General features: G+C 39.6%; 1 protein-coding gene across 4 annotated transcripts in view; it reads left to right on the top strand.

Annotated features, from left to right (window-relative positions):
• Positions 1–6116, top strand: part of TRMT9B (tRNA methyltransferase 9B (putative)) — a 122294-nt gene extending 116178 nt beyond the window's left edge. For all 4 annotated transcript variants that reach the window (XM_042808305.1, XM_042808304.1, XM_032999261.2 and 1 more), the window contains one exon: positions 760–6116. In XM_042808305.1, the coding sequence (XP_042664239.1) occupies positions 760–1796 (1037 nt within the window). In that variant the 3' untranslated portion in view covers positions 1797–6116. The remainder of the gene's footprint in view (positions 1–759) is intronic.
• Positions 6117–21634: the final 15518 nt, after the last annotated feature.

The raw sequence follows: 21634 nt of genomic DNA, 5'->3' as shown, positions 1-21634 counted from the left end.
ATCTGAAAATGTGGAAATTATCCTGGAAAGAAAAATCAGATATAGTGATCAGTAGTTTCATTTTGAATTTGACTTTATATTTTTTAATAACATAACATAATGTAACAAAAAAATGATCCTTCTTAGACATGCAATGTAGACGGAGATACTTCTCATTTTTTTTCCTTCAAAACAATCTATAAAGGCAATACCTTCCTACAGAATTAAAGCAATGGAAAATATTTGGCTACATTTTCTCACTAGCTCTTTTGAAAATGTACTGGTATAAAAATACAGAAAATCTTTTTACTGACATTACATTTCGCTGTATTTGTTACATGGTGAAAAGATTATCTGTTTTCAGTAAGGTAAGTCTGAAAAGTGTCCCAAAAACTAAAGTCAGACTTAATATTACCTAAATCACTTAAAGGCCAGGCATTTAAGTGAAAGCTAGTCATGCTATGATCTTTTATGGGTGATGCAGAGAAACACAAACCTCCTGCTTATATGCCTGACTTTTCTTGAATCAATATTCTGAGATGAGATGAATTTCCTTCTTTGGGATTTTCCCATTTTTATCCAATGAACATAAAGGTAAAAGAGAGCATTCTGGGGTAAAATTGCACAGTGATACCAATAAATTCAGCACTGTCGCTGACTTGCAGTGAGTGATATTTGGGATATGGCAACTAAAATGACTGAACACATAAACAGGTTGAAGATGAAAATGCTGTGCCTTTACTAATATTCAACACATGATGCCTTTAATTTTTTTTGCAGTGATCCATCATTTCTCAACTAAACAAAGAAGAATCAAAGCAGTCAAGGAAATGGCAAGGGTATTGATACCCGGAGGCCAGATGATGATTTATGTTTGGGCTATGGAACAAAAGAATCGTCGCTTTGAGAAACAAGACGTATTTGTTCCTTGGAACAAGGCCTTGTGCTCACGGCATTTTTCAGAATCGAATCAATCTGGAGATAAGGGTGAGTTTGTGAATGCTGTAAAAAGCCAGGACATACACCCTGCACAGGTAGTCATCTCTGACTGCAGCTACCAAACCAATCTGCATCCAGAAACTGATTCAAAACATTCCCACAATACGGACCATTGCTTATCCAGAGCATGCTGCATGAAAATTTCTGAAGAAGAAAACAGATTTTACAGTGCTCTAGGAAGATCTTTCCGCTCATGGTTTTTCTCCAGATCCCTTGATGAATCAGCCCTGAGAAAGCAAACTGACAATATGAAGCCTCTGAAAAATGAAGGAGAATGGACAAACAGTACTGTACCCATTCAGCATTCACGACACTGCAGTTTGGATTTAGGTCACCATGGGGCACTGTTAAAAGAACAAAGTTTAGATGATGATGATGTGTTTGTGGAAAGCCTATCTCTCCAAAAAACACAGTGGCCACCAGCCACAGATACAGTGAAGAATTTAAGTTTAAATGGAGGACATCAAAGCGTAGCTCAGAGCAAGAGTGAAGAAGCTTCATTTATAAATGGCCCAGTGGAGGACAGGGACTACAGCTGTGGTTGTAATAAAGATGGTGCTGGTAAGTCTAGTCCCAGCAAGTTTTTCAAAAGAACTTCAACAACTGACTCTACTGACTCTGCTTTGGATTCAGCAGTGTCTGTTGGGGACCAAACTGGTGCCATGTTGGATACAAAAGCCTTCATGCGTTATTACCATGTTTTTCGGGAAGGGGAGCTGTGCTCTCTGGTAGAAGAGAATGTGCCTGAGCTTAAGATACTTTCTTCCTGCTATGACCATGGAAACTGGTGCATTATTGCAGAGAAAAGAGGAACGTAGCTGTAAAGAGAACAAAGCAGAATCCAGTGACTGAGGATTTTAAGCTGCTCCTTGTGTTCCTGTGATTGTGCAGTGTGACATGGAATTGATTCTCATGTAGTCGTGTGCCATTAGTTTCTGAGTTATCTCTCTACCTATTTAACTATCTAATGCAAGGTCTGTATATAGAAATGTAAGTGGTAAACAATATTTATGTTTTGGTAAACTTTTATGAAGTTAAAACTGGAGAGTTTTATATTGCTTTTAGCAAATAATTGTGTTTTTAAATATACTTTTCTATTGAGAAATAAAACCTTTTTGTAAAACAAGGACCAGGTCATCTTTTATGAGAAATATCCTCTCAGTAGAAAGTTTAGGCTTTGTTCTTCAAATGCTGAAAATGTCTCACATTACTGCCTGTTCTTGAAGTCCTATAAATAGAGACATAGGTACATTTTAAAACATACTTGACTGTATACTGCTAGGGTGCATGCTGCAGAGCTGGGAGCAAGCATGGTCCCAGTGCTACTTAGTTTGGAGTAGAGATGTTAATGGGCAAAATCTATGTACAAAACAAGCTCTGCATATTTGCTCATTTGAGGTTTGTATTTGGGAGCAAATGACAGAACAAATTTTGAACAGTATTTTGGACTTCTGTTTTAAAAAGAATCTAATTTGTTTCTCAGGTGCAGGTTAAGTTTTCTGTGTTAGCTCTCACAAATACTTTCTCTTAATTTCCTTTGCTGTAGTTTTTCATTGGTTATGTGTATATGGAAGTCAGAGGGATTTGTGACAGAGGGATTCATGAGAGTATCAGTATTATGTAAAGGTTACAAAATATCAAATATTTGAGGTACATATATCTTTTTGATAAGCCTGGGAAGCGAAGATAAAATTAATAACAATCCAGTGCATAGCTGGTCAGCTGTCATATTTTCTGTCCTCATTCACTGACATGAGAATAGACATTAAATTTTGTATCAAATAATGTAGAAAGGAAGAGGATACAAGCCCATTTTGTATATAAAATACAAATTCTTGTCTTCTGCAGCTTAAATGAATCTTTTGAGACCTAAATGATAGTAAATTGCTTAAACAACTTTCCCATTCCCTGTAGGACATAAATTTTGCTGAACATGGTACCCTGTCATCATTCAGTTGTACTGGATTTTAGCAGTTGTCCTCATACAGTTCTCTACACTCAAATAATCTCACCCCTTTCAGTGGAAGGCTTATGGTGTGAAGTTATATGTGCTGTGGATAAAACGCACCTGGCTTCTGAAGATCAATAGTGAAGCTGTAATTGTTACCAACAGAAGCAGGGCTAGAATAAGCTAATTGCCTTGTTAGCACAAAGTTAATCTATTTCAAGGCTTTATTTACAGTCAGTGGTTGTGGTGTAGGGTACTTCTTCAGCTGTTGTGATTTCATGATTTTAATGGAGGCGCACAGATTGACCCCAGGGATAACCCTTTTGATACAGCAGTTTGAGACCCACATAATTAACCTCTGCCCTACTAGTGAGCAAATAACTTTGAATACAAAGCAACAGGAGTGAAATACCAAACTTTTCCAGTCTATGCTGTGTAAGTAGATGGATTCTGAGTTGTTCAGTAGGAAGCCCTGATGGTGCTCAGTATTTTTAGATGTAGCTACACAGGAGCAATTGCCACATGGTAATGTGGTATGGATTTCTTTACTGGAACGATGCCTGTAGAACAATCATCTTTGTCTTCCTCATAGTTCAGGATCCTTGTACTTTATCCTTCCTGGATCTGTACCACTTGCACTTGAAAGTAAAAGTGTGGTCAAAGAACCATGCATCTTGGACTTCTGAAATATTATTCCACTCTAAATATTACTTTTGATACAGCCTGGGTCTGCAGTTCTCAGTGTGTCCAAGCCATACTTCAGAAAACTGGCAATATTCCCTGCATCGCTGAGTCCAGCTGTTCCTGGCTGAGGGGCTGGTCCTTCTGCATCCTCAAGCTCCAGTTTGAGAAGCACAGTGCAAAAATGCCTATGCTGGCATTTTGCAGAGACAGCGTGGATTGTGCTGAGCTCCACACCTCATCTGTAACGCGCTCGTGTTGGACTGGTAAGGTCTTCCTCATTTGTTGGGAATTTCTGGAGGAGCTTGAGGATTTTAGAAGAAAACTCAGTTGCTTCCAGATAAGATATGCCAGTAGATATTCAGCACCCCTGGAATTTGAGCCATATTTAGAAAGAAGGTAGTCGATTATCATACTATATCCAATTTTGAAATTTCATCCCTAATCCCCAGCATGCAGAAAATCTATTACACATATATAAAAATATTTATAAAATTTTATTAATCTAAACTTACATCTTAGTTAACTGGGAGAAGGAACATTATAATTTTGTTATCCGTACTTCTGCAGTTTACCTGTGTAATATTCAGCATGTAGTCAAGAAGGCTGATGAAATTTGGGGTAAATTAAGAAAGGAATGGCTTCCATTCTCTTTACAACAGATATTTACTGTCTTCGCAAGAGGCTGAATATATGTTTCAGGCTCCAGTGAAAACTTCCTGCTCTATCAGCTGTGAATAAGAGCTGTCACCTCAAAGCCACTGAGGTACTTTGAACAGCTTTGTGTTTGTAGACTTTCGATGCATTGTTTGGTTTGGGATTCTTGACTGGGGATGCTTTTCATGATTTTTTTATTTATGTATTAGATTTTCTCTTGTTTTGAGCTGATGCCATTAAGTTGTGCTACATACAAGTTTGTATAGGATTGTTATAAATTCCTGGGGGAAGGAGAGAAGAGCTTTGATAAACCACTGTCTTTTCAAATACTCAGTTTTCCTCTGAGGATGCATAATCACCATGTAACATAAGTTTTATTGAGTGGGGATCTGTTGGATGAGGTCATGAATGTGAGGTCTGCACAGCAAGCTTTTATTCCTGTATGTAGTCTCCCATCTACGGAGGCTGCCTATGTCTGTAATGGCTTTATCGTCTCATAAGAAGCCAGATTACCTCACTCAGAGCATGGTGAATGTCTCTCTTGATTGGTTTCTCTTTTGATGATGCCCATCTTAAGCAAAATGTAATTTCCAGAAGAATCTATGTGATCCCAGTCTTTAATAGCTTACAGACAATGTGCTCAGAGAAGTGTGTATACCATTGAAAAGTCTGTATCAAATGAATGAATAAGTAAATAAAACCCAGTTGTACTTGCATGGTAAAACTCTCAGCAATGTCCAGACTGCAAGATCTGACTGTTGTAGGGTAAAAGGCAAATGTGTTCTTATTGTTCTTATATCTGACAAGTAGGCAATATTCTCACCTCAGTTATGCCAATAACAAACCTGCTTTTGACTGCAGTGGGGTAGCATTGCTCCTAAGATGCTCATCTAGCTTTAAGTGGCACAGGGAGAAATTTTGATTACACAAGAAAAGATGCCCTGTTTTTTTACAATTTAATTTCCTAGGATCGTTGTCAGTCTGAACTGGCTAAAAAAGCTGCTACCCTGTTACTCTTACAGACTGTAATCCAAATGGCCAATTGCAATAAAAAGGATACAGTTGAATAGACTTATTTTTGAAGGACGAATACAATTGCAATTTTTGATAAATGATATTTTGTCTTTTTATTATAATACATGAAAATATTTATATTAGAAGTGCAGAAGTATCATTGTATCTTTTTTTTTTTGTATTAATGGTGACTAATTTACTGTCTTCCATGCTTATGGTGTAGGAATTTCAAAAGCACAGGTGAGGAATATAAGCTATAAATATTCTATCAGATTGTTTTCTGGTACATATTTGTATACAAGTTACTTATGTGCACAGTTTAAAATGCTGAGTGAAGAGCTGTGTGTGTTCCACCAGCAGAATATTGTTAGTGAGCCACCTGGCTTGATTCTGAATAGAAATAATGGCTCTGATCCTGTGTCCTCTTGTGCCGTGTCATGTCTCCATTGGACTGTATTCATATCACTGTTGGACTATATTAGTATTGACATTGTGTTGAATCTATTGGTCTACCCACTTTCTTGCTCAGCACTTTACAGGATTTGTGGCTACTTTCATACTCCAGGAATATGAAGTGTGTCAGTGTTAAATGTATACAGTTGTATATCTCTTTTGTGAGTTCAGCATTTCTTATTCTTACAGTATATGAATTCTGGCAGCTACCTGTGATTTATCTTCCCGTCTGTTGGTCAAAACCATACTTAGGTACTGCTCTGTAATCAATTTTTTGTCCATACATGGAACCTATTCTCTAGTATTCAACAGAAAATAAATCCTACTTGGTTAAAATATTATTTCCTACAGACCCTCTGTGCTTTCAGATTAATTAATAAATATATTAGCCACTGGAAACTCTGTGTCTGGGAAAGTTCTTAATGAATGTTGAATTTGAGAAAACTCTGTTAGTGCTATTTTCTCAGTAAGTTAGACCACATGGGCATGACGCAGAGCAGGTGAGCATAGTGATTTGCTATGAAACCAGAGAGTCTGTCTTTACTTTAGACAACCATAGCCAACCTAGCCATAAAAGTGGTCATTTGAACTAGGTAAATAAAGGTGATGAAATGTGGGTATTAACTACATCAGTACTGTATGTCCTGATGATGATAGAAAATCAGGATGATCATCAGAATTAATTGCTACAGAGCTATATTTCCTTCTCCTTTTGATCTATTTACAGTCATCCAGGACTAAGCTTTGTGGTATAGGATAACATTGAAATATTTCTTTGGGATTGTTGACGTTCTCTTTGCACCAGCTTAAATCAGAAAAGAAAAAATAATGCAATTAGAATTATGCAATTGCCTAGTGAGGTTACAGCTGTACTCTGTTAAAAGTGTTTTTACAGTGCAGTTATTGTTTATTGTGTTTGTACAATTATAGTTATCACTTACTGTACTGATATATTTATTATAGTAATGATGAAAGAACTAGTAGTAATTAAGCACTATCCAGATGAGTATAAATGCATGCCCAGTAGTACAGAGTATATAACCTAATAGTATTTAGATTATGGGAAAGTAGTATGAGCACAGGCTGGACAATAGGGTGATAACAAATGTCATTTCAGGGGAATATGGAATGCTCTTTATGAAGAGGGAATGAATTAAATCTGATATTGTTGAGAAAGGCTAAGGAAAAAGAGCAAAGATAGGAAGTATACAGAGAAATTAAGGGGAATGGCAAAGGTGGAAACAGTTACAGTAGCAAACGTACAGTCAGCACTGCTGGATATTGTTAGGATCTGCAGAGATCCCTGTTTTGGCTGCTCTTACTTTCTGGAGGGTCTAGCTGATATCTCCCTATTGTCTTACTTCAAGAGCATGTGCAGAGGGAGTAATGCACCTTTTTCCCATGACTTGGAGTTCAATACTCTTTCCTTTACTCTTCCAAGGCTGGGCATATGCGGAGGAGATAGGTTAGGGGTAATGATTTTTCCTTCCTTCTACCTCCATCACTTCATTGCAGCATGTTCTGGTTTGATTCCTTTTATTCTTGCTGAATGCTTCAGTTTGCTCTGGTTGATTTGACCTTGCTGAACTATGCCCACAATCTGGGGTTTCATTTGTTTCATCTAGTTACTACTTCTACCAATATAGTTGCACGGATACAAGCTTGGCGTGTAAAAAGCGTTGTGTGAACAGATTAAACAAGTATTGAGGCACAAAAAGGTGCATATTTTCAGCAGTTAAGGGATCCCAATGGCTTGCTGTTATTATTTGTACAGTAACTAAAATATATTATCCCGAGTAACAAAAAGATTGCTCTGAGACTCCCCTTTAATGTATTATGTATGTGCATGCCATGGAAGAATGTGCCAGGCACGTACCTGCATCTTTGATACTTAGATAAATTTCAAAACCTGCCTTGAGTGAACTACTAGATACTTGGTTTGCTACTATATTAGTAAATATATTTAGCATTCTGCATTCAGATGAATGTGATTGCACATCCCCCCTTTGCTTGAGTAATAATCAAGGGCTCCACTATTTCTGTTTATTTTACTTCTGTTTCTTTCTATTTCCAATTTCATTTGTTTTCTTCTTTACAAGCATTTCCTTCCAAAGACTCTCCATTTCATCCTGCATCCTTTCTATTTAGATACAGCCAAGCAACAAATATAGCAGTGGTACCTCAGATTACCATAAATATGCATGTATTTCTCAATTTTACCCTTACAACTCTGTTTGTGGTGATATTTCCAGGCTCTTTTCATACTTCTACCTCTGAAAGGTGAAAACAAAAGTGGAAAAATCCAAAAATACCTTCATGCTTCATAGCAAACTTCATTACAATGATCAGTTTAGGGGATTATGGGTACTTTAAATCTCTAATAGTGCAAAACATAGTGGTATCATCTACGCATAATTCTCTTTTTCTTCCTTTTTTTCTCAGCTGTTATTTATTCTTCATTGTCTTCATTTAGGTACTTTTTGAACCCTTTAAACTATGCCTACATCTTCCTAGAACTTCACGTGCTTGAGGACAGTAGGCACCTCTGTTGCTGTTGTGGCAATTCAGCACCTGCACCTTCTGCTTCTCCTAGTGCCCAAAAGAGAAAAGTTGTCTTAAATAGAATCCAAATGATCTAATAAAAAAACAAAAAACAAACCTCCCCCCCCAAAAAAAAAAAACACAGAACAAAACAAAAAAACCAAAAACAACAACAACAAAAAAACCACAAAAAAACACAACAACCAACCAATCAAACAAACCTCCCCCAAAACCACGACTACTACCAAAATATATATATAAAAAAAAAAAACTAGTAGGAGGTACTTCATCAGTTACAATCATATCCAAACAGAAATGGAAATGTGGGAGAAGAAAGAAAATATGGGTATTATGAGTGATGCTCCTAGCTTTGAAAAGATTCTTGGATATAAATTCTTCATCCACTTTAGCACTGTTGACAAGGTGCTACACTCTGCTTTGATGAGGGGCATGAGGAAGGGACAGTGGACGCAAAACAGTGAGATGGTATTAGGTTGCCCTCTTCTGTTGTGATAAAGTAGGTTGATTTCTGCAGAATATTAATTGCTTGTTACTGTTTGTACAGTGTTTAAAATTCCCTTTCCTGAATGAAGAAAGAATTGCTTGTATGTACTCAGTCATTTTGAAACTGTCACAAGTAAAAGAGACAAAGAAGGGGGGCGCAAACAAGCAGATGTTCACCCTACAGCTGAAAATATCACCTCTTACCAATGTGCTAACAAAGAAATCTGTGTGTGCAGTCAGATTGAAAGCTGATGTTCCTCTTGCACAGGATAAAAATAAGAGTCATTTGTGGGAGGCTTTCTGGTTAGGCAACTCATGTTCTTTCCTGCATCTCTTTTTGTGTCTTCATTGAAGAGACTATGCTACATGTCAGAATTACTGAGAATAAATTGACCCTTCACAGGTCTGCTTCCTTACCACATGACTGACAGGATGGTCAGGTTTAGTTTTGAACATTTGGACTGGGTAAGTTAGTGTTTCTTGTGAAAGGAGGAATTAGTCACTTGGACAGAACAAATGCTCTAGTGCAGACAAAGCACAGCTGTTCAACACGAGGTTAGACTGTTCTACTTAAAGAGGGAAAGCAGACTGTCTTGTGGATCATTAGCTAAAACTGCTTTCCAGTGTGTCCGAAAGAACACCAGAGGTGAGACAGTGATGAAATTAATAGAGATCAAGTCACACACAGCATCTCCAGGATGCTTTAAATTAATGTTTTATTCAATGACCTATCGTGATGAAGGTCACTGCCTGTACTGGGTACTAGCAGCTCCTATCAGCATCAGTTACAGTCAAGAGTGCTCACTGCCTCTTGGGATCTGGCCCTATCCGCTTTACAAAGACTACCTGTTACAACATTGATCACTGGACCATTTAAAAGGTTACTCTAACTCCTGAGTAATAGTTTTAAATAATTAACAGGTACAAATATATATGTATATCTATTTTGATGCAACTTCTCTCCCCCCTCCCCCCTTCTGCATGTGTTAAAAGTTTTCCTTACATTACGATACAATGGTAACCAGTGCTTGCTGCAGTTTCTGAAAGGTAAACAAACCATTTGACAATGAGGAAGAAAGGACTAAGCCATCAGTACAAATGAGCTGCTAGTCAGGGCATATTTGAATGAAGGTAGTAGAGAAGAAGAGGAGGGTGCTAGGAGAACCATATTAAGAGAGTAACAGAAAACTGCTCAAGTCTGTGAAGCCTGACCTGATTCTGGGAGTAATTATGTCAAAATCTGATTTAAAGTCTTCCACTGACTTCCCTGGTCTTTGTACCAGTTGTTCTCAGAAATGTCTGTTTACCCTGGGATTTTCCTTTCTTTGATTCAGAGGAGAAACAAAGATCCCTGGGAGGTTTACCTTATGCTTAATTGTATAGTAGACCAGTCAGTTTAATAGTGGAACAGATGTTTGACCGCAGCTGTGCAGGAGTGTTTCCATAGCCCCTTGAAGAGTCCCAGGCACACCCAACTCTCTTTCTCTCTGCAGGCTCTACCTGAGATTCACAAGGAAATAAAAATAAAAATCCAAGCACAAAGGGCAGACTGGGGCATGTTCTCACCCGCTACCTGAGCTGGATATTCAAAGCACCCAAACCTTACATTCATATTCTTCGCTACCATGAAAAATACCTAAGGCTCACCTGGAGATACCGAATTCTCAAGTAAAAGGAAACTTTTCAAACTTACCTGTGCAAAATCTGTGATTCTGTACCTGAATTTGCTTTGAGTTACATCCACTGACTTTGATGATGTTTGGGTCAAGCTCCTAAATGGGAATTTTGCCACAGAGAGTGCATGCCTGCTCTTGGGATGCAGATCTTTTGGAGCCAGTATAGGGAAATGTCTAGATGCAACCCCATGTGACCTCAGATTCACCTTTGCCTTTCAGTTCTCATAAAGACCTTACAGGAAATGTAAAGTGTTTTAGTGCTGTGCAAAGAAGCCTTTCAAATATGAACTGAATTTATAATTGACATATCTATGAAATATTAAACAAACCATTAGTGTCTCTGAGCAGGTTACCCACATGAAGTCTTCAATTTGTTCTGGATCACAGCTCTGTGGTAACATATTAGGCTCTGGCTTATTGAGAGTAAAGAAGCATAAATGAGAATTCACTGGAGACAGAGTATCAAAAAACATGTTTAAGTGGATAAATACCAAAAAGAGATTTAATACAGCAGCTACATAAACAGTTTCATCATTCTTACACTGAGGTTTGAAATAAAGAAGTCAGGTGCAGTGATAGTCAGTTGATGATAATAAATATGGAGATTTCAGGGATGATGACAAGGAAATGTATTGTTGGCAGATGAAACTGAAGTAGGTGAAAGTTCTATCTTTGTATGCTTGAGTCAGAGGTGGTGTTCCCTATATGGAACAGGTTTTAGGATGCCTTTGTGAAACCGTGGAATGGAAGGAAGGCCAAACAAGGGGACATGATTGCACATTCCCAGACTTCTAAACGCGACCCACTGGACATCACTGGAGAGATGTCACTCTTGGTGAATGGTGCAGCTCTGAGACACTCATGGTCCCCTCCTCACATCCTGAGGAGCTAACTACGAATGATGATGATGTTCAACCATCAGCATGGTCCATATCTGAGCTGCATCCTTGTCAAGGGTATTTGGTAGAGTGGGCTTCTCTGAGATGTTAGTTCACTGAAGGACACATTGGTTACACTGTGTCAACAGTATGAAAATCATTGCTGCAGTCTCTAATATCTATATGCTCACGTTCTTTCTTAAAGACAAAGGGATTATACAGGAAGGTAACATAATCAAGGGAATACCAGCACGCGATCTGGGGTTATGTTTCAGCTGGTTTGATCCCTACAGTTTGTATGCACCAAAGTTGGCTGTTCCTGGATTGGTTGGATGCATGTAGAGAGTAATGTATAATGACATTTTCCTGCTGAGGCCAAGGTCATTGCTAATGATGTCATAGCAGTCTCCTGCATTTGTGTGGCAGCTTCCCCTCAGAAGTGCAAAGGTTTGAACAAATAAGTCAGAAGGATTCAGAAATGGAAGAGAGAAAGAGAGAGAGAGGATGGAAAAGCAGTAAGCAATAATTAGGCATATTTGTAACAGTGCTGGAGAACGCCACGATTAAGAAAGAAATACTAAATAAGGTAGTTTAAAAAAATATTAAAGGAAAGGAACAAAAAATATGAACATTAAATATAAGGCAGTGTTTTTCTCCTATAAACTGGCCAAGAGCCTATTCAAGGGACCACAGGAAGGTTCTGAACCTTTTTTTTTTTTTAATTGACAACTAAAAGCTCAACAAACAAATGTAGTTTCACTGAAGTCTAGACTAAAGACACTACACTGCTTGAGGGGATTAAGTGGATAATCAAAAACATTTTGTGGTTTCTGCTGTTCCCAGAGACCAAAAGCAGGGACAGAGGAAAATTAGATGGTAAATGAGCCAAGCTGAAAAAACCCAAAACTCTGCAGAAAAAGATGACTTTCCCATATCCAGCTAGAGGCCAACTGAAAGAAGCTAAGTATTATGAAAGACAGAATACAAACACAGGATCTACAGCTATGAGCTAAAGTCCTTGCTTGTCTTTGTAGGAATATAAATAGTCAGAAGTGTTTAATGCTTATTTAAGTAACTATTAAATTTTTAATATTTGTCTCAGTACAACTCTTTGAGTGTATTAAAATTGTATTTGACAAATTGGAATAAGAACATGCAGACTAACTGATTCCATAATGCACTGTGTTTATGTCATTATTTTGATAGGCAAAATTAGAATTAAGATCTGATCACTGTGTGGTTGGAGTACAGAAGCTTTTATGGGGTCATTAGTCTGGGATTTTATGTAGGAAAATGAGCTTTTGGATAACTGTGCGTTAAAAAGCCTTGGCTTATAAACACCTTTTCAGGACCTAGATATATATTAAGGTGACTTCAGATCAAGTTGTGTAATTATTATCAAACCTAACATTCAGATTTCTGGGATTTGGGTGTGAATGGCACTGCTGGTAGTATCAAGTTTTATTCTCAGCTACTTACCATATGATCTAGTTCTCATCAAAAAATATGTATAAGATTATGTCTAAACACCCTTATGCCACTCATTTGAGACAGAGGAGTATGGATTTTCTGGGTCAGGATCTGACAGTTTAGATAGCTTATTTTGGAAAGTATATAGAGAGGTACTGGGAGAATGGACATGTTGTCCTAAGGAAGTGAATACAAAAGCCTCTCAATACCAGGGAATTCTATTTAGAGATTTTGTCTGCAAGAGAATCCCCTCTGTTTAATTCTTCTCCAGCTGGACCTTGTAAAGTGATTTCTCAGCAAGGCTTGTAAAGCACAGCATTGCACCAATCACATCTATTAGTCACAAGCACATATGGGTGATGTTACCTACACCAGTCTGTGGGAACTCTGCAGTCAGCTAAGCTATGTTTGGCATTTGTCTTGCATTGCAAAATCGCTTCACAGATGCTGAACATTAGGTGACCACTGAGACAAGAGTCTAAAGCATCTGCAAATCCCAGTGACAAAGCAAAATTGTCTTTGCATTCTTATCATTAGTCAAACTAAATGATACCATATGATGAACTTCTCTAAGGCCATTAGAAATAAAAAAAAATATTTTTCAGTTCTTAAATATTTACACGTAAGTCATCGATAAGGGAATCAGTAAATCTGGTTTAGTAGAAACAACAACACTAGAAAACTGTTAGTTTTGAGAATAAATTTACAGTTATTTTTTAGCACTTTAGGGGCTCCCAGAGCTATGTGTTACTAATCTGCTCAATGTGAGGAAGGGATGCACTGTGGTCTAATGCCAAACTCCTTCATTAACCAAAGAACCTGTATATATTTAAAATTAATTATTGTTGATTGTCCTGTCCGTGATTATACTGAATATTTGTTTACACTAATAAAATAGAGATAAAATGCAGATGATCTGGTAATATTATTGTTTTTTACTATAATGGTAATAAGTACAAAGTCGATTTAAATATTGCTTAAAATATTTCACTCAGCAGAGTAAGAGAAAGAAAAGCTTCGAGTTTCCACTAGGTGTCAGTCAATCTATGTCTTTGGTTAAATAGGCTCTCTGCAGAAGAGAATCGAGAGCAAAATGCGGATGCAGATCTGCTGTAAAAATAGTTTGTTGGGGGGGGTTTTGCCTTCTTCTTTTTTTTTTTTTTTTTTTTTTTTTTTTTTGTGAGTACCAACCAGAAATATTTTGAAAGAATGAGACCAAATAGATGACTTCTGTATCTTTATTGTGGTCCCATGTTTTCTTGTTTGCTTTACATTTCCCATTTAATAGCAGTCAAGAAAAACCCCACAGACTCCAAGTCTGATACAACCGATCCATGAGCAAGCAATTCCGGAGAAAGTGGAAAGCAGGAAGCAAGAGAAGGGCCAGGCTGGACTTGCTTACTGAGATATCTCTTGGTTATTTCTCATCAGTCCTGGGCCAGCAGCAGCAGGATTTGACCCTTTTGAGGGAAGGGTGCCTCAGATATCTCTCCTTGCAATGAAAAGCAGGATCCAACACCTTTCAAGGAAGTGCCAAAGCATCAAGCCTTTGAACTGCCATTACATTAAAAGAAGACAGCACCTTTCACAGGGCAAGGCATGGTAAGGTCGTTGGGAAAGATCTTCAGAGTGGATGAAGAGTGCAAAAACATAAACTGGGAAATGATTGTCAAAGGGAGTTTAGAAGAAAAGATAGATGCAGAGGTAGGAGTGCATCAACGTGGATTTGAAAAGGGAAACAAGACATATCTCTCTGTAATGGTAACCTTGGCCCCATGTTGTTGGCCATAATGGCAATTGAAAATGACCGACCACTTCTTGTGCCAGCCTTGACCAGACTGGAGCTGCTGTGGGGAGGGCAGCACCCAAAGGACATACAGGGAAAGAAAATAAAACGGTAGTGCAGAGTAAAACACACTGACTGGACAAAGTGAGGCAGAGGTTGCTACAGAAAGCACAAGAAGAAATCAGGCAAATAGAATATTTTCAGCCCAGCTTCATAAGAAACAAAGAGCTCATCTCTTGTGTGAGTCTATGTTCCAGATACATAATTTATAGTAACATTTCACATGTGCAGCTGCTCTGAACAGGTTGCATTCACATGGGTTACAGATTCTTACCTTGCCCACTGTGCCCCAGGTAGATGCATTAGCATATGTAAATCAGAGTGTTAATCCCTGAAGCTCTGTGAAACCATTGCTCCCAGAGCTTCAGGGTCCTTCTCCACCCTAGCCAAGTAAAGACTGGCAGGGTACTTATGGGAACAGTATTCTGAGAAAATCTGATCAAGGGGCCGTGACGCAAAAGTCAGAGGTACCTGTTAAAAGAGAGCAGCAGCTTTGTGATATCAATTCAGTTTATATCCCATGTCCACCAGGGAAAGGGTTAAAGACTAATTGTGCTCAGGCGAGATGAAGCCCTCACTGGAGGAACTGGTAAGCAATGTCCATAAAGGTGTCAGGGGAGAGGGACTGGCTCCCCAGGCTGCCCAGAGAGCCCATTGGTTTGGTCTCTGTTTTGCTTTGAGTCTGTGGCTGCCGGGCTGTGTGATCTGGCCAAGCAGAGACCCAACAGGAATGACCATTGTGGTATTTTATTGTCCAGCCTGTATTTTCTACACTGGCATCAGCATCAGTCTTGTCTTCATGATCCCTGGCTCTACTCAGACAGAGAGCTTTTTTTGCTCGCTGCTAACAGCTTCTGTAATCCACAGAGGTGTTTTATCCCAGAAGAATCTGGGTAGCAGAAAACCCCTTCTTTCACATGATCTTCACTTCTGCTCTTCATGTTATCTGTGTGGTATTCTCTAAATTGCTACTCTTGTATGCTGGGCTGCCTCTTTTCACCACTGTGCAACCACCCCATTCACCTAAGGCTGTAAGGTTTCTCCCAGTAACCGCTACAGTGATGGGATTATTATTAAAATAATCTGGTAGAGGAATTAAGATGACTTTTAACATAGATTCCCCCCAAAAATCTAAAAACTAGGTTATAATGTTTGTTATTGCATTGCTCTTTGTTGTTCAAGTATTGGGTTTCGGCTGGGCTATGTCCAATGGAGAAAGAACAGAATCTTCTGTGGGTCTGTTTGTGCAATTTTACAAGACACACAGAATGGACAGACTTAAAGGCAGTTATGAAAATGCTGCAGGCTTCTTGGTTTGCTCTCCTTCCCTCTGAAATACCCAGAGCTGTGTCTCATTTTACATAACAAAAGATGAAGTGAATCAGTTGTTCCAGAGGAGGGGTAGTTAGAAGAGAAAACAAACACCACTCCATGTTCTGGCCTGTCAGCAGTGGGGCTGGCAGAGGGGTGTGGGAGCCCAGGTGGTACCTGGGCCACCTCCTGGAAGCAGCAACAAGGTTTTTCAGAAGGAACTGGGAGCCAGGAGTTCAATGTCACTGTGCTGTCCTCCAGCAGTTCTCTTCACCTATCTTCATTCAGCTCATCCTTGCTTGGAAGATGAGAATAAAATCAGCTCATATCTTCACAATATGCTTTCAAGCCCCAACACCAGGAAATTTCCCCATTGGATCAGACATGGGGAGAGTCTGCCCAGAAACATGCTGATTTGGAAAGTGTTTTTCATTCATTACCAAGAAAACATATTCAGGTACTGTTAATAGTAGATCTATACTAACAATTTTTAAAGTCATATATCTAACAGAGACTAAGCTTTGGAAGTCACCAGGAACTAGCTTCTGCCACCCTTCCACTAAGCTGTGAGTCTCTGAATAGCCCGGGTGCTAGCTGATAGGAGGTTGCTTGTCCTGGTGTGGTAAATGTGGGAGGTTTGGGACCAGAATTCCACATGTGCCTTAGGGAAGGCTCTTCTACATGAGCTAGAGGGTCATATGTGGTACCTTTCCCTCTATCCCCGAGTTATTTACCTAAACTGTTTAGATCTTGCATACTTCTTCCTTAAGTCTCATACTTTTCTTCCTGTAGTCTGATGTGTTTCAAATGAAGCTCATACAAATGTTTCTGCCAAAAGGTTCTTAGAGGCTATTTATATAGGGGTATTGGTTTGTGACAGTGCAGGGCTGGAGGAAGGAGCCGATGATGTCTGGATGAGCCAGGAGGGCCCATGGGGGACTTCACACATGCCTTGCCATGTGTGACTTGGCCTGTAACAAACCTGCAGGAACCAAAACCCAACAAAACTAGCTGATTGTGTTAAAATTGCAATTCTACCCAAGACTGATGCCTTTGGTACTGCAATCAGTGTTGCGATTAAGCTGTGCTCTCTTTTTGCTATTTGCAAACATCCATGACTTCTAGCTCCACTGTGTTTTCTTCCTAGTTGACAGAAACCTTGCTTGTGAATTATGGGAATAAAACTTGGGACCTGCTTCAGTCAGGTTTTGTTTTGCTGTCGAAATTCTCACCTCTGTGAAATCATTCCAGAAAAATGTTTTTATTTATGATGTTTTATTTATTTGCTATTTCTATGACGTGTTTCAGAAACTTAAAATCCCTCCTTTGTTCTTCTCTGTTTATCCAGCTCATTCCCAAGAAATGGTGTGGCTGCATGCTTGCTTCAGATGGAGGCGTGAGGGCAGTGCTGGCTCCCAGTGCCTCTCCCTAATTTAACACATGGGAGCTACGGTTTGCCATGTGCGTCTGTGGAGCTATGTGAGTAAAACTGTTTCCTACAGAGGTCTTCAGGGCAACTGCTTTCTCCTGCAGAGAGGCTGAAATAATAGAAACGCTTGCTGCTGTTTTCCTTTGAGGCTGATGTTCTGTCCTCTTACAGTGCAGCTTTCTAATAGCTGGCTTCCAGTGAGCCTCTGACATGCTGAACAGCTGAAAACCCATCATGTGCCTCTCACTGTAGGGAATATTGGCCACTGGGCAGAATTACTATTCCTTAATTACTGTGTCTGTACAGACTATGACCTGCCTGGAGCCATAATCAGATATAAAAAGGCTCTGAAACAAATCTATAGACCAAGTTCTACATTTATGTAAAGCCCTGACAATTGGGAAGGCATGCCAGCTGAAGTTATTAATGCCACCATATTTTTATCATGTGAATATGACTGTGAAGTTAGTGATGGTCAAGGCTTCTGGACATGGCATTGTGCCACACAAACAAGAAGTTATTTCAGCCAGCCGGTTGCATTTGAGAGTGAATTTCATACTTGCAATTCTGTGGTGAAAGGAACTCACTATACTTGAGAAGAAGGAGAAAGAAACAGCTTTTCTCAGATTTTTTTTGAACAACTGTACTGATTTGGACACTGTAATTCCCTGAGGAAACTGTGTCTCTGCTCTAAATACCCTCTGAGCTAGTTCAGTGGGTTTATCTGAATTGGGATTAATTTATAGGTGTTGCATTTGACTCTCACAGGGGGCATATTTCTTATTTTCTGCAGAGAAGTGCTGATTAAAAATGGACAAAGGAGAGTCTGAGATATCTTTTAATGAACAGATTCCTCCATTGCTATTTCGTATGCCTCAGCGAGCCTCCCAGCTGTCTCAGAGCTAACAGCCAGAGGACAGTTGACCTCTTGAGGAAAAGTGTTTGTCTGCAGTGAAAGCAGAAGATGAAATAATAGCTATGTTCCTTTGTCATTGCATGTGGCTGGTTTTAAAGATTAAATCTTTTTAGAAGTTAAATCTAAATAACTAAGGCCCACGATCACCACCCCCCACTGCCTGTGCCATAGCAAAGCGGGAGGAGGGACCTGTTAGTGGTGGATCTGCTTTCAGCTGGAGCCAGGCATCTGCCCAACTTGCAGGTATGTTTCCTACACCAGAAGAGAGCAGGGCATTGGGGCAAAATGCGGAGCTGTGGTGTGTAGGTATCAGTCCGATTAAAGAAAGTTAGAAACATTGCTGTGAGTGAGGTTAAGGCAGGAAACAAGTTAAACGTAATGTAAGGTTGGCTCTTGCAGAGTATTTACCCAGAGGAGTGCTGCTAGCACTGAATGCCCTTGGCCATGTTTTCCCTCTCATTTTAAAGGCAACAGGATTGAATCCTAAGATGCTGCACTATCAGAACATGCACAGAAGAGTGCTAAATTTAGCTGTTGTAAAACGCTGATGAGGGAATCAGTATTGTCACTGTTCTTCTGAGGTCACTCCATGACCTTGAAGAAATTGTTAGGTGGCTACCAAAAGCACAGGATGAGTCAATTTGGAAAGAGATGCCACACAAGAGATCTCCATCCGTGGAAGAGTAGGCCTAGGCTTATTCCTGTTTACTAAGAAAGAAGGTAGGTACTTTTCCCCCCATCATTGCTATATCATAGGAAATGTGAAAGCCAACAAGATGATTGAACACCAAATTCACTTTTACTCGGGCCAGAAACACCATGTTGAACAGAGGCTGACTCCTCAGCGGGTGAGTGTTCATGTGTAATTCTCAAACACTTGGACAAGCGATATCAGTAGAAAGAAGCTCTGGAGAGAGACTATGCTGCTGTGGTTTGGTCTCCCTCCTGATTAAAAGTGAGTGGGTGCAGTATGTGCCACCAGCAGCAACGCACTGTGAGGCAGCTGTCTTCTCTGAAGATGCTAGATTTAGACACAGGTTGTAATGGTTGCTTTTCCAGGCTGACACAAGGGTGTGCTCGGCCAGTTCATTGCCAGAGTGGGTCTCAGTTCACCAGGAGCACCTGAATCATGGTATAGGACATGTTGGAAGCCAAAGGTTTCGTGCTCTTGGACAAAAATAGTCAAATATCTTAGAACAGACAAGTACCTTTTGACGATGCTGAACTTGTGGCTGACTTGTTTAGTAACTTAATCTCTGACTTGAAAATAACTAACAAGGTTTATTTATAATTTCTAATCAATTTTTGATCAAGGCCTCCTCTCATCCCAGCCAGGGAAACTTGTGGACAATTCCTTCTCTTGAATAAACTCATGCATTTTAGGGGAAAGGCTGGTTGTTCAGAACTAAAGCTCTCCAAGAGGGTGATGACAGGCCCCTTACCTCCAAGCATTGCTAAACATGATGCAATCTATAAGCCAAATAGGCCACCTAGCCTGACCTGTGCGTATGCCTGTGAAAGGTTTTGCATCAGATCAGGGTGGGCAAAGGGAGAAGGAAAAGAGATACCAAGGCCTGAGCCTGACGTGGCTGCAGTGCTGGCTCTGGTAGGATCGAGTAACCACTGCAACTAGACAAAACACACAAGCAGTGGAGAACTGCTTGGAAAAGACAGCTTGCAGGCTCTAACGGGAGGTTTGCAGTACAGAAAGTGGCAATACAGAAAACAGGAGGGCTACAACAGCAGCAAATGATTCCAGAAGCTATTGCTGCTCAGCGTCGGCTCCCTGCTCCTGCCATGTTTTACAGAGAGCAACCAGAACATCTTGTCTGTAATTAGGAAGCATTTGGGGGATGGTTCATGTTTTCATGAAAGTAATTGTGCATCTTTAAATCACATACAGTATGCTTGATTAATAACCAAGGTAAAAAAAGAAAACAGTATTTTCAGAATGCTGAGACCTAGGGAGCAGCACCCTAGGAAACATTTCTTACAAAGGATATCTTGTACACTATATTCCGCCTCATGGCTTGAAACAACTGCAAACTATATGTATATTTTTTATCCCATTTTATGACCCGCCCCTATAACATGACAATGGGTATAAAATATGAATCTGATTTGTTTAAAAATATTAATCCAATTTTTTGTTTAATGGTACGAATCTAGGCATAACTGATAACAAAAACTTACAGCATCTTATCTCTTCAAGGAGATAGCTAAATGTGATGCCATTCATCATGGTGATAGGTAGTTCCTCAGGCACAAATACACACATATCGCAGTTCATGCATGATGACGACCAGATCCAGCTCTGTTTTCTGTCTGCTCTGCGTGGCGCTATCGACAAAGAGCTATGAGCAAGGGCAAAGCAACACTCTTGACAAATCCTTCACAAATGTTTGGGTTGCTCGCCTATGCACTCCTCTGGCAAATCTTAAACAAAGTCTAGAAATCTGTGTAAGCCACAGAGCACGAGCATAGACTGCAAATAAGACTTTGCTCTTACAATCAGTTCAGCATTTTGTTTGAAATTAGATTTCTTGTCTTTCGGTCAGGCTAAAGCTGATGGCTGGGCAAAAGCGGCCCCCAAGGTTTGCTGCATTGAGAAGAGCCCTGGAGATCAGTGGGCACCTGCAGCAGCCCAGGGGGTGTGCGGGTGATGTGGTACTTGAGCTGGGCCAGGGTCCTGTGGCTGTACCACGGCTGTGCCAGCCCGTGCAGACTTCAGCGACCGCTTTAAGGTAGATATCCATCTGTGGTTTCAGCAAGCTGGGACTACTATGTATGGATGTTACCAGAGAAATGTGAAAATACTTTAAAAATCATCCTCATAATCTTTTAAATTACTGTGTGGTTTTTTTTTTTTTTCTTTCCCAGTTTATCTAAACATTCTTTAAACCAGGTTTATCAGCTCTGATATGTCAAAACTTGTTCCTGTGATTAGCATGCAACAGTGAGGTTGTTTTTGGAATATTCTAGTGGCATCTCTAGTTCCAAAATCCTTTATACTCCAGCTCCCCATCACAAAAAGGGGTTAATAGCACATCTGTTTAATCTCTTGTCTAGCAAAAGTAATGTGATTTAGAAATCCTTTGGAGTTGTGTATAGGCAAGAATCAGCTCAAATGAAACCTGTTCTCAGTTTGTCCTGTAGGTATTTCTGTTTCAGCTTCTTGCAAAACTTGCACTTTCAATTTATGATTACTGAAGGCCAAAAATATATATATTTTTTTTTCTTTCCCTTGAAGTTCTGAGGAATTCTAACTAGGGAAACCGAGGCACAGAGGGCACGAGGTCCATGTGGGAAACCAGACTGAGTGGCAGGCTTAA

The sequence above is a fragment of the Tyto alba genome, unplaced genomic scaffold, assembly GCF_018691265.1.
Source record: "Tyto alba isolate M040663 unplaced genomic scaffold, T.alba_DEE_v4.0 Super-Scaffold_6, whole genome shotgun sequence".
In the NCBI taxonomy this organism is placed as follows: Eukaryota; Metazoa; Chordata; class Aves; order Strigiformes; family Tytonidae; genus Tyto; species Tyto alba.
This window is presented reverse-complemented; position numbering and strand designations above follow the sequence as displayed.